This window comes from Neofelis nebulosa, chromosome 7 (assembly GCF_028018385.1).
Source record: "Neofelis nebulosa isolate mNeoNeb1 chromosome 7, mNeoNeb1.pri, whole genome shotgun sequence".
Lineage (NCBI taxonomy): Eukaryota > Metazoa > Chordata > Mammalia > Carnivora > Felidae > Neofelis > Neofelis nebulosa.
Window position 1 is genome coordinate 33372059 of NC_080788.1, and position 14461 is coordinate 33386519.

Sequence of the window (14461 nt, forward strand, 5' to 3'; positions counted from 1 at the left end):
GAGTACCACCTGACACATAGCAAATGTTCAACAAATATTAACTACTATTACAAATATAATAAATCTCCAGGGAAGAATATAATCTTTCCCTTTGCAGAGGCACAGAGTATGAAGCTTCAGAAAACACTTAAAAATGAGTTATTTCTACAAATAAAGCTTGACTAGAAACACATAAACTAGATGTGTTTCTACAAAATATTACAGCTAATGTCAAGTACTTCTATAAAAGTTAATAGCATTGGACTAAATGAACAATTAAAATCTGAACATCTGTGTATATAGTTCATTGAACAGAATAAATATCTAGATGAAAACAATGTTTTCTATGTTTCCAGAAGCTCAAAACTCCCAAAGCAATGCAAGCTGTTGGGTATCCAAAAGGGCATATTTAACTCAGAGTCCCTGATCCCTTCCCTGCTGTCCATACTTGTTACTTCATCCCCTTGTTTCTGTCGCCATCACTCCTGCCAAGTGGCACACACCACAGGCCATGACTCCAGCTGTTCTTTTCACTGTGATGAAGTCTAGTTGGAGGGGATGACTTAGTACTTGCAAAGCTCTTCACATCTAGGTCTGCTTCTTTTTCAGGTAGCCCACCTACAAGTCCAACTATCCAGAGTATCGTAGCATTAACTAATTGCCAAAGAACACACTCTGCCAATAAACTGGCTGGCTGAATTCCTGTATTCCCCAGCATTTTTTTCTTTTAAATATAACCTATGAGCAAGAAATTCCAAGGATTAAACAAACACCAAAAATAAACATGGGTAAGGAATTTAAAGGCTAGAGGTGTGGTGCAAGTGAAGACTTGTACTCTAGCTTATCGAGTGAAGTAGAGGAAGGACAGTGAGCACATCTGTAATCTGTGCACACAGTAGGGTTCTTCTTCTGTTCTCATGCTTAAGTTAAAATGTCTACCATCATCAAGGTACCTCACACATATACACAAGCACATACAAAGAAAGACTCACTGAGTGAGTCTTTGTAACCTCAAGTTCTGACTCTTCCTTGCCATTCACCAAAATCCAAAGACTTTTTATTTCTAAAAACTACTCTTAAATCTTGAAATCAATCATCAACTTTCCCCTCATTGCTCTTGGTATAGAAAACAGATACCAACTGTAGCTGACTCCCTGGAGATGAAAACCACAATCCAGTTACTTCTCCACCATCGCAATTATAGCAGAAAAACCATGTGGACAGATAATTTCAAGAATGGACACTGAGGCCAGTGCCTCAAGTTTCCATTTTAAATTGTTTCTACCTCTTTTGAAATGAGCAAGTATATTTAAGGGAGAAATGGAGAAAAGCTCTGAAGTAAGCTTAGGGTAACAGAATAAATAGCACTAATTTTGTCATGGATGACCATACAATTCATTAGGGTAGATTCTTTGTGATGGGAGGGAAATAGGGTATCGGCTGAATTTGATTACAACTTTTCATTTAGAAATACTAATACAATCCTAGATGCTACAAATACGCCAAACTGTGAGGGTTCCCATCATGGCTCCAATGCCTATCATTGTTACAGAATTTCAGTATCTTAACACAAAGGACAAACTGACCCATACTTAAGGCCAATCTCCTACAGCTGCAGAATTTCATTTACAGCTCCATTTCTGATGCTGCCTACTTAGCTTCTAAGTAGATCCCCAGCTTTTCAGATACCCCAAGTGCCACAAACATGGACTCAACTCCACTTTGGCCAATAAATATGTGGTTTTTAACACAAAGTACCGATTTTTAGGGGGAAAAAAAAAGAAACAAGAACAACAAAAAGCTAGTAATAATAGGTCACAAAAGAGAGGAAAGGAAAGAAGAGGCCATCTAACTGATTTACCTTGATCATTAGGCATTTTATCAGAGGAGTCCGCTAACAGGCCAAGCACAGGGGAAGAAAAAACAAGAGCAAGGATCACAAGCTTTGAAGATGGGACAGGCAGAATTTTTAAAGGAAAAAAAAAAAAAAACCCACAAACTTCCAAACAAATTGAATCTTGTTTTCAGTACTAACAGAAATTTCCAGACTCAGGCCCCAGCTAAATTTTACTCCTAATATCACATGGTTCACTACTTTACTTTTTTATCTAGAGATTTCTTCAAACATCCCCCGTTAGTGTCTTTCTCTCTACAAAGGTCCATAAGCCTTTCAGGTTGAGAGCCTGCATGTGTTGAAAGGAAATTAACATGCTATTACTCTACCTGGTAACTAAACGAATCACATCTGATCTGACCGGTAAAAACTTTAGGATCATTGCAATTCATCTGCCTTAAACGGCCTTGTAAGTGATATGGTTAGGCCAATAACCTAGGGAGCATTGATTTGGTGGTCAATGGGTGAGTGAAGGATCATTTTGAGATAAAGGTTCACACTGTGGTTCATAAACTCATCATCAGGACTTCTGATATTCTCCACAGTTTCTATGTGCTAAAGTTATATGTGCAAGCATTGCCTCACTAAAGAGACATACAAGAAAACACTGTTTAGTGGAGTTTTACCTTTAGGTGTTCTGAATTGGACGGCTTCAGACATGGGTCCCATGCCCTTTGAGTTTCGGGCTTGGATTTTAAAGTAGTATGGTGTGTCAAGTGTTAACTCTTGTATCTGGTGAGTCAGCCTGTTTCCCACAACAGGCTCAATAACCCAGTCGTGTATCTCTGCGTTCACATCCGTACTGTAATATATGATGTAACCTGTCCAAAGGAGGAAATGAGAAAAGATACCTTATTCCTGCTTTTTCTTTGCAATCGGTAAGTCAATAAAGATATATGTTATGGCATATACAAGTAGAAAACTAGCTACTCATTGAACAGCAATGGTGGTGCACCTGGGTGGCTCAGTGGGTTAAGCATCTGGCTCTTGATTTCAGCTCAGGTTATGATCTCATAGTTTGTGAGATCAAGCCCCCAGTCAGACTCTATGCTGACAGTGTGGAGCCTGCTTGGGATTCTCTCTCTCCAGCTCTCTGCCCCTCCCTCACTCATACTTTTTCTCTCTCTCAAAATAAACTTAAAAAATGGTGGGGGGGGGGCAAGGGTAAAATGCCTTCAAAATGCTACACTAAACATAATATAGAGAAAACCGCAATCTCAACAGTGCCAAGCGGTAAGTTATCATCTGTATCAGCAGTTGAAGCAATAAAAGCAGTTATATAGTAACTATCATAAGTTAATAATACAGGGCTAAGAACTCTCAGAAGGAAACAATCCAATCACTTCAACATCTTAATATTTGAATAGCATACACATCAAGGGTCTACAATTAAAATAATGCACTTTTGAAAACAGACACTGATTTGAAGTGCTGTTTTAGCTCGCACCAACATGATTTCCCAGGAGAAAAACTCCCCCGCCCCGGCGGGGAGAGGGTTGGGCAGTACCTTTATTAAAACTGCAGACTTGATGTGGCTGAAGTCCTAGTGAAACATCACCTGATACTCCCACCAGGGGGCACTCAGTCTCCACGGCTGAGGCAGGAAGAGCTACATGCCTACCTGACCTACACAGTGCAAAAATGCACTGCATGCATCATTACTGGTTTTTAAAGATAAAATAAAATGTAACCCAAGTCAAGTCATGCTTCTTTCTTGTAAGGAACAGGGAAGTAAAACACACACACACACACACACACACACACACACACACACACACACCCCATGAGAAAGCCCAGGGATTTACGGAAAGGGATTCTAACTGAAAGTGGAAGCAGGACAACACTGAGAAATGCGATCAGTTCCCTTGGGCCTCCTTATTCATACACAGCAACATCAGAAAGCAAACTCCTGTTCCTCAGCCTAAACCTGCACGGAGCAGAGGTTCCAAGGGGAATAATTAAGAGCTAAATCCCATTGGGCTTTCCTCCCTGATAAAGACATGGAAGACACAGTGTCCTCTACTGTGGCAAGTTCTCTGGAAGTCCAAGGAAAAATCCCAGGTCCCTTCAAAGGCCTAGGCCAATTCAAACTTCTAACTCCAGTGTTAAGAGCACAGGAAGCTGAAGTAGCAGGCCTGGGGACAAAAAACTGAATTAAAAGTTTAATGGGCTTTTTGGGTCTTCGAATCTATATTTACCGGGTATTACCCTTTAGAATCAGGCAGGGTCTTTGACGCCAAAGCTGATTATCTAGTCAGAGGCAAAGAAGAGCTTTTCTGATGAAAATAAATATGTCCATAAGGCCCCACCATAGCCAAAGACTGTCTAATGTAACAACGCCCATCAGACTTTCACCCAAAGTGAGTCAGAACAACCAACTGGCCATTCATTTTTACCTTACTGTGAGCAACAGCACCCCCTAGGTCCGCTTTCAAGGATCACCATGACTGCACCTCATGAAATGACCAAGCCAGTCTTCAGACTCCCACTTCCCCCAACCACACAGCACTCTGCTGGGATGCTTCTGCTGGGTAGGAACAGAGGGCAGACATACACTCAAAGGCAGCTTACCTGTAATTTTGCCATTGGCTTCTGAGGGAGGCTGCCAATTTACAATTATGGTCCTAGGTTTTCCCTCTTTACTCACAACTGTCACGTCCTTGGGTGGAGAAGTAGGAACTACAAAAAAACAAGACTTTCATTAGTTCCTGTCCATTTCAATTTAAGTCACCATTTCCTCAACCCATTTATAAGGCACAATAAGAGGTATAAGGCAAAAAAGATAAAGCCTCCTGGCTTCAAAGAACTCAAAGTCTACCTGCAAATAGCTCCAATCAAGAGAAGAATATGCCAAGTACCAAAGAGAAAATACCACACAATGAGAATACAGAATTGTTATCTTGGCTTTGGGTTAGGGATTTATAGGATACTTAGGGAAGTCAAAAGACCTTTGTAGTTAGTTACCAAGTATCTACTATATGCCAGCCATTTTATAAACAGTATTTCACTTAATATTTATGGCAACTTGAAAGGCAGCTACCACTATCCCTGCTTGACAGATCAGGGCATTGGCAATGAAAAAAGTCAGGTAATTTGCCCAAGATGACATTCCCCCTCAAATTTGGATAATTTTGTTAGAATATTTTCAAGTGTAAAATAATTTTCTCTTTCATTTATAGATGGCTCTCCAAACCAAATACAATGTTTAAAAATCCCTATTCCCTCAAAAAACAAATGATTTACAAATCGATGCTTTTATTTTAAGTTTGCACTGAACACACACTGTCAACTATTTGAGAATATTGTTCTGAAATGTAAAGTTGTTTATGAAACGGAAAAACCAACAGAATAAAACAACACTGCATTTCTTGTATTTCGATGTCATGGCTGATAACTATTAATGTACCAGTAGAGAAATGAGCAAATTAAGTATATCCTTCAATTTACTCTTCTCTACCTAAAATACTGGAATTCTCCTAGCATAAAATGGAAGGCAGGAAGCCTGGTGAAATGCACACATCCTAAGGGAATATGTAGTATCATTTATTAACTAATGGGTTGGAATTAAGCAAAAAGATATTTTCTTTTTTAATTTTTTTTAATGTTTATTTATTTTTGACAGGGAGAGAGACAGAGTATGAGTGGGGGAGGGGCAGAGAGAGAGACACACACACACAGAATTCAAAGCAGGCTCCAGGCTCTGAGCTGTCAGCACAGAGCCCGACGCGGGGCTCGAACTCACAGACTGCGAGCGAGATCATGACCTGAGCTGAAGTCGGACGCCCAACCGACTGAGCCACCCAGGGGCCCCAAGCAAAAAGATATTCTTAAAACTAGCAAAGAAAGTAAACTCAATGTCTACCTAAACTTTTGTGCACTATTAATTCTAAGCTCTCCAAAGTCAACCCTTTTTCTCTGTAGGAAGTCCAATCAACTGTGCAGAAGACAAAAAGGCATTAGGGCCAGGCCCAGTCCAGAGAGACTTAATAGCTCCATTTTTTTTCATTATATACAGGTGAAAAAAGCCATAGGAGGCCAGAAGAGACAGAGACTCCCAATGGTTACACATATCCACATGCTAGAAAAGTATAAGAGGTAGAAGGTAGGCCTACAAATGAGCAAAAGGCAAATGGAATCTCAAACTTGGATAGCCTGCTTTCCCCTTAATTTGTTTAGGTGTCTTTTACCTTTCATGTTTATTTACAGGCAACACCCGTTAGAGGTTGTCCCAATGGGAGATTTATCAGATATCAACCAGATATTAACTGGTTTGTAAGAAGGCTGCTGGGGCAGCTTTGTGGCCTACCAGGAAAGTTCTGAGGCTCCAGCAAGCATGGCATTGGCAGCTGCTTTGTTAAGGGCAGGTCACTTGTTTTTCTCTCAATTTAGCAGTAAAGCAGGATTAATTACAGTAATCCTCTACATCTACACAGTGCTTTATAATTACCATGTGCTTTCTCATCTGCTCATTTTACCCTTACAATAACCCTGTAAGGTATGAAAAGCAGATATTATTACCCCTCTTTTACAGATGGAAGAAACAGATGGAGAGGCTGGATGACTTACTTATGACTTACACAGTCAGTGTTTGGTTGATCTGGGATTGAACTCAAGTCTCTTGATTCCTAAAAACTAGTATACTTTGCATTATATTATCCCATTATTGGCCAACGTTCTTGTTCAGTGATGAAGAAAACACAATTCAAACACTGAACTCCAGCTATAGCTGCTTACTATGTTCTGTAAATGTGCTAATTCACACCCTCGATAATTTTCCTTGGGTCGTAGAAGCAGGTGATGAGAAGTCTCAGGACTTGGGATGTGGGACAATACTCGCATGGACTTCCACTGGCTCTCATGTCTTGCAAAGAGAAGAAATGCCATGTGATGTAAGATTCAGACAACACATACCGAATTCAAAGGTGGTCCCATGGGCTGTCATACTCCATGTGCTTGATCTTCGACCTTTGGTCACCATCACAGAGAATTCATACAGTGTATTTGCCTTTAAACCAGTCACCAAATAACTTAAAGTCGTTGCATTTGCATTCTGGAAGCATATGAACGAAGAACTTTAGAATTAGGAAGTATCAACAGCTATTAGCTTTTCTCACCCACAGCAATTAGCTTTTCTCACCCACAGCAAATGTGCCAGTACCTTGTACTTGGTGTTTGCTGGGATGTTGGTTTTCCATCGGACTGTGTAGTACCGGGAATCCGTAATCTTCTGGTGTTTGGGCAGTGAGTTGTCCGCCCATGTGATCCTTATGGTGTCATGACTCAGAATGGAAGCCTGAACTCCCACAGGTGGCATCATGGGAGTGGGATCTGGCACTGGAGTGTATGGAGCATTAATAACAAATAAATCAACTTCAGAAGTGTCTGGGTAAAAAGTAATTAAAAAAGGGAAGTAGCATTTTAACATAAACAAAAATAAAAGAAAAGGAAATGCAGGGTAACATAATGGAATGAAAGATGAGGAATGGAGAAAGAGAAAGAGAATCCGGAGTTAATAGATAACCACCATTCATTAAAAAGAATATTTCCACTTGCATTCTTTCAGGAAAAATTTGCAGGAAAATCTCTAGGGAAATAATTAACTATATTCTCTACAGTATCTGTATGTATATTAAAATCTGATAATCCAGTGATATTAACATAATCATACTTGAATTTTTTTAATTACTTGAAAATTCTACTACCTTTCCAAAAAGGATTGTGAGAAGATACAATCTGCTTTTAAAATCAAGGGTGCAATTTCAGAACAAGCAACACAAAACTTATGATCTGTTTTGATATTTCAGTGAATATGGCTGAATTTTTGGGACATGGCTTATCAATGCATGTCAATGAACATGTAAGGGTCCTACTCTCACACTTGAGTCTTGAATGCCAGCCAATGGCAACTTAACCTGGCCTTGGTGTTAGGGTTATCTGATACCCACAGGGTCCAGTTGAGATCTACTGATGTCTTGGGTCTATAAGCAGTACAGCAAGATGGTATACATCCAAATAAAGCAAAAGTAACTCTCAAGGGTATTATTCTTCCTGGGGAAAAGGTAAGGTGATACCATGCAGGAACATCTGCTGTACTTTCTCCAGTAGGGTCAGAAAACAACGCATCTAATGAATCCCAATCAGTTATGGGAAATGACATAGTTATGGATCCAAGTGACAGCCTTTATGAACTTTAGAAGTAAGAGTTCTTATCTGATGAAAAGTCTATACTCATGTATGTCCTGTGCCATATGCAACAGACACCTTCTCTAAGCTCAATGTCAAAATAGAGGCTAGAATGTGCACAAAGGCAACAAGGACCACAAACCCGGGGTGATACAGCAGGATACATTGGGCTTTATCAACTCTTGGTCAGGTTTTCTAAGTATACACAGATTGATTTATTTTAAGTTAAGGTTTTAAAATGGGTTTCCCACATGGTTATAGAAATTAGCCCTTCCTGTAACTCAAAATCTGAAATGGCATGGACCTTGTTCATGAATAACTGCCAAACTAATGTAACAGTCTCCATTTGTGTATTCCTACACAATGAGTACTAAAAATAACAGAGGAATAGCACACATTCTAGTCAAGGGCTTTGTTCAAAAATTAGGACACAAACCAATTAGTTACAGAAGATGCACCTTCAGATGCAAAAATCGTTAGACTTCTTTGATAAATTTTTTTTATTTGTAATAACTCTTGGAAAAGATAATGATGTTACATGACTTAGGAACATTTTCTTGTATATTTCTAGCCAGAAGACTATTATTAAGTCACATAAGAGAAAATAATTTCAAAAAAGTTTTTCTATTATAAGCCAATTTTAAAAAGTAGCAAACCACTTATTTAAATATTCTCTTTTTCATCTTACATTTTTTTCCCCTTTCTGGAAAAAGAACTTATAAATTGCAAGCACACAGGAGAAGACAGGACAGAACTACCAAACAGGCAGTAAGGATGTTGGTCTTGTCAAGTAAAAGCATTAAAGAACAAAAGGGACAGAGATTATCTTTTTAAAAAGAATAATGTCAAATTTGCACTATTATACAAAGTATCCAAAAAATATAGCAGGAAATAGAGATTCACAGTTCTGGAAAACAAATGGAAAAGAGCATTTCTGAAAATGATAAATTCTTGGGTTTTCAGTATTCCTTAGAAAAATTTACAAGTCTTACATATTTATTTCAATAAGCTTTCTCATACAGCTCTAAATTAGAGATTTTATTTACCTACAGAAATTTTATATGTGTATTCCTTTGTTACAAAAAAAATGAATATTTTGGTCTCTTTTGTAATAAACGTACAGTCGATCAAATGGATAGTACGATGGACTTTATACTCTTTATATAAACAAAGTTTATGAAAAGCAAATAGAAAAGTACTTTCCCAATCAACTCAGGCAACTAGTAAAGAAAACGCTGGATTCACTGATCATACGCATTTACTGCGACATTCAGTAACCTATATAATTCCTCCAGAGTCATAGGGATCCTTTCTTTTTTTTCACTCCTTTTAGTTGTAACTCACGTGACCAAAAGATGAAAATCACTTTTAATTCTCTCACAACTATGCTTTCTAGAGACCAACATATTAAAAACATCTGCTGCATATCTACATAGAATTATTTGCATAACAGGACTGTTAATATTTTCTAAAAAGAGGAAACCAGAAATTAACAAATTTCCCTGCTGAAAGCCCATTTTCCTATATGAAGTCTATAGTGGCATATACTTTCCGTTCCACTGATACCTATGGGGCAGACCTCGTGCCAACATTCCATGTAAGCTGCTGGAAAAAATGCTGAAGACTGGAGATGGTCAGGATGGCTTACCTGTGTGAGGTCTGGTCACGGCGCTCTCGTAGAGGGGGATGCCTTCACCCACGTTGTTAAAGGCTTTCAGGGTTATCACGTAGTGAGAGCTGGGATCTGAAGGAAAGAAACAAGTGAAAACACTTAGAAAAAAATTCTCACTCCAGAATTTTAAAAATCCAAGGGTGACTATGCATGATCTTAAATGCAGAGGAAGTTAGGAAAGATTTTGAGAATTTCATGTGGGGATTCTTCTGGGGTGTGAGGAAATGGAGATGGCATCGTACGCAGCCCAGAAAAGTTGTCTGGGATCAACTATGTGGAGTTAGTTCCAGGAGTGAGGGTGGCTGTACCTGAATCCTCTCTTGGCCTCAACTAACCAATGGTTTGATGTTACTGTACAGTGAGGGGCTCAGATGAGAATGAGTAAATAGGAATTTTATGTGTTGTAAGCCCATAGATGGAGCTTAGAATTAAACTCCTTTCATTCTCAGAAAGCGGGACAGCGAATGGAACGGCCAAGCAAGCGGAGAAGTAGCAGAACTGTTAGCAAGTGGGGGACCTCCAAATCCAGGAACTGCCAACCCCCATCTGGCCCTCAGGTAGACTTCTTGGTTGGATAAGGTATGGTCCCAAATTTCAACTGGCCTGGAGGTGATGCTGCAGGAAATGAAGCTGGAAAGAAATGCTCCCTCCAGTGATCACGTAAAACGCTACTAGTGACACTTAGTGGAAAAGGGGCATAAAATGGTTGGAGCAGAATTCGTTCTCCTGTTGGCAAATCAGGAAGGCTCTACTTCTCACATTCCTGATCTAGGCAAGGTTTAGTATTCATACTTTGAAGTCCAGTTCCAGAAATGGGACTTGGGCTCCACTGAAGTATGGCAGGGTAAGGAGCTGACCCATACCACTTATTTCTGGTGAAGCTGGGCAGTTTTCCGAGAGGCCACGCCTCAAGTGGCCTGCATTACTTCAAAAGCTTAAAAGAGCTGGTCTGCTTGGTGGCCCACTCTCTAGTTATCAGTGGGAAATGTACAAAGGCACCTGGTTTTCCAATGTCAGAAAGAAGTGATGATAAATAGAATCAACAAGACTTAGTGCTTGACAGGTGAGGAAAAAGGAAAAGGTGCTGATTTGGGCAACATGATAGATGGTGATGTCACTCACTAGGATCAGAGACAGAGGCAGAGCAACCATGTACACATTTTCAAGGCTTGATTCTAGGCCCCCTTCAATTCCCACTCTTCATTTTTTTCCTATTGTGTTTAGTTTGGATGAGCACACATGTGCCATCAAATGCAAATACGTATCTCCAGTCTAGACCTTTCTTCTGAGCACTGGACCTTACGTTCAACTGTCTATTTGGCATGCTCCACTTGGCATCTCCCTCTCTGTCCCCACTTCAGATCTGCTCCAGTGTTCTCTAGTTTGTAAATGGCACTATGTATCCTGCTGCTCAAGTCAGAAACTTGGGAATCATAAGACCTCCCTCTCCCTCCTCCCCTTTATGCAAATGATCAAGTCTTGTTGATTCCACCTTCTTGCCTCTCACCACTCTGCCTTGTTCTCAGTGTTCTATGTTCTTTACCGCTATCTTTCAGTTCACTGAGCACCGTGAGCTTAGTGGACCTTAACATGTGCCTTGTGCTGTGATACAGTCACCCTTCTTTGCCTGGACGGTGCCTATTCCTTTAAGAGGGCTCATCCCAGACTGGACTAGCCTCTCTGGTTATAGGCTATACCAGCTCATATCTCTTCCTCAGCACTCTAAACAATTTCAATCATCTCAAAATAGTATTATTTCTAATAATTAGAATCATGTCTGTTTGAAAGTCTGGGATATTGTAGGTGTTCATGAAATATTAACTGACTGAAAGATCTTCAGAAGACACTAACTTTAATTTGGGTTAAATTATGATAGAATATGGGATATATCCCGGTGCAGATACCCAGTTAGCAGAAGTTTACATCAACTGGAAGCTCAGGAGAGAGCTGTTTTTTGATTAATGAATTCCTAATGTACTTTTTCCACTTCTGACTTTCTTCTTTTGTTTAACATTACATGCATTTTTGATCTGTGTTGACAAACAGCTCAAGCTTACTTCACTTTATGCCAAATTAAACGTTTTTGCTACTTTTCAATGTCCACTCTCTTTTCTAATAAAGTCTGTTTATTCTTCAGCACATGCACTGCTCCTCATCTCATTTTCAAACACAATCATAACTCAGTCTTTCAAGTACAGGCTAAGCCTCTTCCTTGACTGCTCCACTGTTACCTTAACTAGCTCTCTGTTCTCTGAACATACTTCACATCAACTCATTTCATTGTTTCTTGTGTTTTCCTATTAGACTGAAAGCACCTGAAGGTCAAGGACCATGTGTACTGCAGAGGATCTTCATCTGAGTAGTTGCATAAAGGAAAGACCACAGAGACACTTTTATCCTACCAGCAAAGCTTTTCGTTTGTTCTCCTACAATTGCCTTATAAGACTGTTTCACATGGGGAATACTTCCTAGGTTAGCTGTGCTGTTTCTTCTTAAAGGAAAAAGACAAATAATGTTCCTGAATAAAGCATTAAATTGCTGTTTATTCTCTACCAGAAAAAATGAAGGTAATTCATTTGTTAGGCACATAAAGTCATTCTTAGGAAAGATATTTACAAAGAAATGATTTGAATAAAAAAGTTGGTCAGAGCAGACTCTGAATTTCAAGAGAAGTCTTTCAAAGAAAGATCTCTATAATTATAGCCTAATTTGGAAAAGTAATTATAGCTACCAAAATCAGTTCATTTTCTATTATAAAGTATTACTATTTCTCAAAAAATTTTTGGCTTTGTAAATCAACTTTCAGGTGTAATTAGCATACAATAAGATGTACCCACTTAAATATACAGATGTACCCACTTAAATATACAGTTTGACTTTTGACAAATATATATACCTGCCTGTGTGATCACTACCACAATCCAGACAGAATATTTTCAACACTGCAAATAGTTCTTTTGTGTCCCCTGCGGTCAATTCCCATCACCCCTGTCTCCTCTGGCAACTACCGATCCTGCTTTGTCACCGTAGATAAATGATGCCAACTCTATAATTTCATAGAAAAGTAGTAACACAGTGTTTGTGTTTGGCTTCTTTTGCTCAGCATAATGTTATGAGATTCGTTATGTTGCTGTGTCTATCCACAGCCTATCCCTTTCAATTGCTGAGTACTCCATTGCACAGATACAATTTACCATTTACCTGTTTACTCCTTTTAGATTTGTGTAAATATGTATTTACTTTGTGTAAATATGTATTTTTATTCCTCTTGGCTAAGTATCTATGAGTGGGAATGCTGGGTTGTGTGGCCAGCTTTTAAAGAAACCTCTCAACTGTTTCAAGTGGTTGTAACCTCAGATGTTCCCACCACAAGTATAAGAGTTCCAGTTCGGCTGAACTTTGCTGATATATAATCAGACTATTAATTTTTAGCAATTGTAGAGAATGTGAGTGGTATTTTGTTGTGATTATATTTGCATTTCTCTGATGATTAGTGATGCTGAGAGTCTTTTCATGTGCTGACTGTCCACTCACATACCTTCTTTGGTATATTGCCCATCAAAATCTTTTGCCTATTCTTTTATTAAGTTGTAAGAGTTTTTATGTTTTCTGGACTCAAATTCTTTGTTAGATATTTGAATGAGGAGTATTTTTCCCTAGTCTGTGGCTTATCTTCTCATTTTATTGGTGTGTTTTCAAAAGATGAAATTTTAAATTTTGATGAAGTACAATAGATTAATTTTTTAATTTTGTAACTTATGCTTTTTTATATCTTGAGAGATCCTTACCTACCTCGAAGTCATGAAGGTTTTTCCCTGTCTTTTTCTGGAAGTCTTATGGTTTTAGCTCTTGCATTTAGATCTGTTTTTGTGTATGGTGTGAGATAAAGGCCAAGGAAAGTTCCTTTTCTTTATCATACAGATATCTAATTACTCCCATACCTTTTGTTGAAAAGACTACCCTCTCCTTACTAAATTATGGCAGCGTTTGTAAAAAAAAAAAAAGAAAAAAAATCAATTAACTCTATCAATCAAAAAATCATTTCACTCTATCAACCTATGTATCTATTTCTGGATTCCATTCTGTTCTATTGATCTATAACACCGACTTTTGTACCAATACCACCACAATGTCTTGATTACTGTAGCTTTATAATACGTACTGAAATCAGGCAGTGTGGGTCCTCAGAAAACACTTGAATAAATGTTGAAAAGACCACACTACCTGATTCTTCATTTTAAAAAATGTTTGGCTATTCTAGTTCCTTTGATTTTTAGAATTAAGTTTATTAATTTCTACTAAAAACCTGCCAGGATTTTACTTGGAGTAGTACTGGGGAGAACTGTCATTTTAATAAAATCATTTTCTTTTAATAGTATTATCCAATTTATAAACATGGTACCTCTATTTATTTAAGTCATCTTTAATTTCTCTCAGCAATAGTTTTCTAATTTCCAGTACAGACCTTCTACATATTTTTAAAGTTTATCACTAAGTATTTCATATTTTTTGATGCTATGTTAGTATTGTTATTTTAATTCCAACTTCTGTTTATTGTGAGTACATGGGAACACAACTATTTTCGTATATCAACTCTGTCTCTTGTGACTTTGTTAAGCTCACTTAGAGTTTTCATAGATTCCTCAGGATTTTCTACCTTGATAACAGGAAGTATGTACAGTGCAGATACTGGTTTCTAAATATCATTTTCCAAAAAAGAAATCAGTGTTCCT

General features: G+C 38.4%; 1 protein-coding gene across 8 annotated transcripts in view; it reads right to left on the reverse strand.

Annotated features, from left to right (window-relative positions):
- NEO1 (neogenin 1) overlaps positions 1–14461 on the reverse strand; it is a 237793-nt gene that overhangs the window by 22920 nt on the left and 200412 nt on the right. For 4 of the 8 annotated variants that reach the window (XM_058737118.1, XM_058737117.1, XM_058737114.1 and 1 more), the window contains exons 16-21: positions 9705–9800; positions 7032–7255; positions 6785–6923; positions 4445–4552; positions 2500–2694; positions 1841–1873 (exon numbers count right to left, since the gene is read on the reverse strand). In XM_058737118.1, coding sequence (XP_058593101.1) covers positions 1841–1873; positions 2500–2694; positions 4445–4552; positions 6785–6923; positions 7032–7255; positions 9705–9800 — 795 coding nt within the window. The remainder of the gene's footprint in view (positions 1–1840; positions 1874–2499; positions 2695–4444; positions 4553–6784; positions 6924–7031; positions 7256–9704; positions 9801–14461) is intronic. The other 4 variants (XM_058737116.1, XM_058737112.1, XM_058737113.1 and 1 more) reach the window with 3 other exon arrangements.